The sequence below is a fragment of the Colobus angolensis genome, unplaced genomic scaffold (genome assembly GCF_000951035.1).
Source record: "Colobus angolensis palliatus isolate OR3802 unplaced genomic scaffold, Cang.pa_1.0 Scaffold151, whole genome shotgun sequence".
Classification (NCBI taxonomy): domain Eukaryota; kingdom Metazoa; phylum Chordata; class Mammalia; order Primates; family Cercopithecidae; genus Colobus; species Colobus angolensis.
The window spans coordinates 1,999,749-2,004,129 of record NW_012114611.1 but is presented as its reverse complement, the minus strand read 5'-3'; the positions used below and the strand labels follow the sequence as shown (position 1 = coordinate 2,004,129).

The following is a 4,381-nucleotide window of genomic DNA, read 5'->3' as shown; positions in this document are numbered from 1 at the left end:
TTTTTTTTTTTTTTTTTGAGACAGTCTCACCCTGACACCCAGGCTGGTGTGCAGTGGCACAATCTTTGCTCATTGCAACATTTACCTGCTGCGTTCAAGCGATTCTCCTACCTCAGCCTCCTTAGTAGCTGGGATTACAGGTGTGTGCCACCATGCCCAGCTAATTTTGGTATTTTTAGTAGCGATGAGGTTTCACCATGTTGGCCAGGCTGGTCTTGAAATCCTGACCTCAATCGATCCACCCGCCTCAGCTTCCCAAAGTGCTGGGATTACGGGCGTGAGCCACTGCGCCCGGCCTCCCCTTACATTCTTAACCTTGGGGTTGACACAGATAGATCAGCTCCAGGGAGTTATCCAGGTAACTGGACAGACACACTAAGGTTCTTAATGTCTACATCTAAACTATCCCAGACTCAGTATCCTGCAAAATCCATACTCTAGCCATCCATCGAACAGGATTGCTAAAGAAGAAATTAGATGTAATGTGTAAATAAATCAGCCCCTTGGCACCAGAGAAATACATTATGGAGTTGGGTGGGCTATCCAAGCCCTCCGGGTCGCATCACCAGCACACTAGGGGAGAAGTCTACTCACTATTCTCCACTGTAGGATCGTAGCCTTCCGAGAACTCGCCTTCCACAAATTGATGTGCCAAAGATGTCTTCCCTGTGGGGAGCAGTGTGGCAGCTGTATCCAAATCATCCATCCACATTCACATCCTCTGTCCTTTCGGACTGTGGCCCAGGACCAAAGGGTACCCCAAATTAACACCATAGTCTGTGAGTGCCTCAAGCAATCCTATCCCTTGTGTCTACCCTCACCGTCTTTTCGCCCGGGGTCTCCGCACTTTGGCTACCGGATGCATTCAGAAGCGCAGCAGGAAGCCTTTCCCGCCGCCTTCCCCACCCCATCCTACCCGCAGGAAGATCCAAGATTCCCCAGGATCAAGTCCGCCCCGCCCCAGGACACCTGCGACTATCTGTCCCCACGGAGACCGCGTCCCCGTTTTCAAATTGTGACCCCACCCCTATCCCCAAAGTAACGCTGGGACCACTCTGAGATTACCGCAGCCAGGTCCTCATTAAGCCTTGAGTGCTCGCGCTTCCTGCAGCCTCCACACACCACCAACCTTTATTCCTCCACTCTTCCAATCCTCGCTCTACAGCCCCATTCTTACGATGTCACCATTCCTCCCTGGGTCGCGTTCCCACGGCAGCGCGCTTCTTCTGGCTACAAAGCTGCTGCGCGTCCGAGCTCTGCAGGGCGGAGACTCACCTACAGAGCGGTATCCGAGGATGACCACCTTCCTGTAACGGACCAGCGGCATGGCAGGAGCCCGCCCCAGGGGCTTGCGGAACTGCGGGCTGAGAGAGCCCGAAGACGAGGTCAGGGTGTGGACAGGTGCAGGAAAGTCGCTCACCCAGAAGCTGCCGTGGGCAAGTTAGAGGGAAACCAAAACAAGCGCCGCGCCCGGAGCTGCCCACGTGATCACAACACAGCAAGTCTAACGCGAGGGAGCCCGGCGCCGGGGGAACTACTGTGCCGCGCCGCGCCGGGCTCCGCCCCTCAGGCCGCTCGCCATTGGTCCATTAGAATGGGTAAGGGCGGTGCCGCCAGCAGGAGGGAAGGGTGGGCCTCACGTGGAGCGGGAGTCCTAGGAGCTGCGCGTGCGCAGACTGGAGCCGGTTCATTCATAAAGAAACAGAAAGGAACCCGGGGTCCTAAAGGCGTTTGCGCATTTGCAGCCTAGCTGAAGTGGCTGCGAAGAATTATGGATGGAAAATACCCGTTGTGTGGTTTCTGGCCATAAGATTCTAGCCTTTTGCATGGTCTCTGGGGTCCTTAGGAAGAAAAGGGCCGAAGTTCCAATATATTCCCTCTGCTTCCCCCAGCCTTCAGCCCCAGACCTATCAAGGTTTCCAGTCCTCCAGCATCTAATTTCAAACTGCAATTCTTGTTCTTGCGGAAATTGCTAAAATTTATGATCAAGTAGTCTGAGGTTTCTTCTTCATCATTATGATCCTCAAACATTCATTTTTCAACAAATACTGAACATATACTACGTGTTTCAGGCATTGCTCCAGCTTTGGGGTCAGAACATGGACATGAAAGACAATGTGTCTGCTCTTATGAAGGCAGAAACAAACATACAACAAGGAGATATCAGATAGCGTTAAGTGCTATAGAAGATGGTGTGATAAAAGATGACCACTTTATTTTTTAAAGACAATACAGCATTTTTAATTTTTTTCTTTATTTATTTTGAGACAGGGTTATGAGACTGGCTAATTTTTGTGTTTTGGGGAGAGACGGGGTTTTGCTATGTTGCCCAGGCTGGTCTCGAACGCCTGGCCTCAAGTGATCCACCTGACCTGGCCTCCCAAAGTGCTGGGATTATAGGCATGAGCCACCAAGCCTGGCTGAGATGACCACTTTAGATTAGTGATACCTTCTCCCATAGGAAACCCCGTTTAAACTAAGATCTGAAGGAACCAGTTAGCAGATTTCAAAAGAAGAATCCACCAATGCTAAGGCGTTAAGATGGAAATAAATTCGGTAAATTCCAGGAAGAGGGGAAGAAAAAAAGAAAGCCAGTTAGCCTAAAGCAGATGAAGTCTAAGAGAATGGCAGAGGCCAGGCCACATAAAGAAGTCTGGGCTAATTCTAAGTACTTGAAGGTATTTAAGCTGGGGCATGACATGATCTAAATTGTCTTTCTAAAAAATCTCCCTGGCTGTGGTGAACGGATTGGGGTTTGAGGGGAACAGGAGCAAGAGGAAGCAGGGAGATTGGCGAAGAAACTGTTACCTGCAGTCCAGATGAGAGTGGCGTGGCTAGAGTGATCATGTTGAATGAAGTCGAGAATTCAGGATATTCTGAAGCTAAGGTTAAAATGACTTGCAGAAGGATTGGTAGAGGAGGGAAGAAAGGAAGGAAATCACCTAGATTTATAGAGAGTTCTACTATACTATGTGCCAGGTGCATTTTATTGTTATCTCATTTAATGTTCACAAAAGCCCTAGGCCGGGCGTGCTGGCTCATGCCTGTAATCCCAGCACTTTGGGAGACTGAGGCAGGCAGATCGCTTGAGGTCAGGAGTTCGAGACCAGCCTGGCCAACATAGTGAAACCCCGCCTCTACTAAAAATACAAAAATTAGCTGGGTGTGATGGTGCCCGCCTGTAATTCCAGCTACTTGGGAGGCTGAGGCAGGAGACTCGTTTGAACGTGGGAGGCAGAGGTTGCAGTGAGCCAGGATCACACCATTGCACTCTGCACTCCAGCCTGGGCAACAGAGTGAGACTCTTTAAAAAAAAAAAAAAAGATATTCTACTTTATGCCAGGCACTCTTACTATGTGTTGTACACTAGGATACAGAAATAGGCCGGGCACGGTGGCTCATGCCTGTAATCCTAGCACTTTGGGAGGCCGACGCAGGTGGATCACGAGGTCAGGAGATCGAGACCATCCTGGCTAACACGATGAAACCCCATCTCTACTAAAAATACAAAAAATTAGCCAGGCGTGGTGGCACGCACCTGTAGTCCCAGCTACTTGGGAGACTGAGACAGGAGAATGGCAGACAGGAGAATGGCGTGACCCTGGTAGGCGGAGCTTGCAGTGAGCTGAGATCATGCCACTACACTCCAGCCCGGGCAACAGAGCGAGACTCCATCACAAAAAAGAAAGGAAGGAAGGAAAGAAGGAAGGAAGGAAGGAAGGAAGGGAAGGAGGGAGGGAGGGAGGGAGGAAGGAACGAAAACAGATGCCTTTTATACTGCTTATACCGTCGAGATGATGAACTCTCCATTGTTTTCCACCCAGATTTGTGTCCAGGAGGCAGGCCTTGTCTCCTGGCTTTCAGTGAATCTCAACCAAAGGAAAGCACACACAGGAGATTCAATGAAGAGAGGAGAGTGGCTCTGTCCCTCATTGAAGGTCATAGCACCTCTCAAGGCAGCCGCCTCCTCCAACACATACACACAGCTGTCTCCTAGTTTTCAGTGACTCCCCTCAGCCTTCAGGCCTATAGCAGTATCAGCCTCTTTTCTGTTATTCACCTTGGGGAATTGCTCTATCCCTTGTGGTCTCCCTATACCCTGCCCACAGCTTTGTAAATAGTCTCCTTATTAAACCATCTTAATTCTCCTGTTTTGAATCAGAGAGAAAGCAAAAGAGCCAAGACAAAGGGCTTTCTCCTCTTGTGACTTTTTCTTTTTAGCTGGCAAGGGAAGATCTCACAGCAGATATTCACCTACATCTCATTGAACAAGATTGTTTTATATAGTCATCTCTAGCTGTAAGGGAACCTGGAAATTTTAGCATTTTCTTTTCCAATATCTATAGTAAAGAAAGGCAAAAGACAAGGTGATTAGAAATAA

The 4,381-nt window shown here is 49.4% G+C and overlaps 1 protein-coding gene across 2 annotated transcripts in view; it reads right to left on the bottom strand.

Annotated features, from left to right (window-relative positions):
- The window catches only part of RHEBL1 (Ras homolog enriched in brain like 1), a 5,402-nt gene extending 3,847 nt beyond the window's left edge, over nucleotides 1–1,555 (bottom strand). The window contains exons 1-2 of one of the 2 annotated variants that reach the window (XM_011936211.1): nucleotides 1,276–1,555; nucleotides 595–734 (exon numbers count right to left, since the gene is read on the bottom strand). In XM_011936211.1, the coding sequence (XP_011791601.1) occupies nucleotides 595–712 (118 nt within the window). In that variant the 5' untranslated portion in view covers nucleotides 713–734; nucleotides 1,276–1,555. The remainder of the gene's footprint in view (nucleotides 1–594; nucleotides 735–1,275) is intronic. The other variant, XM_011936210.1, reaches the window with a different exon arrangement.
- Nucleotides 1,556–4,381: the final 2,826 nt, after the last annotated feature.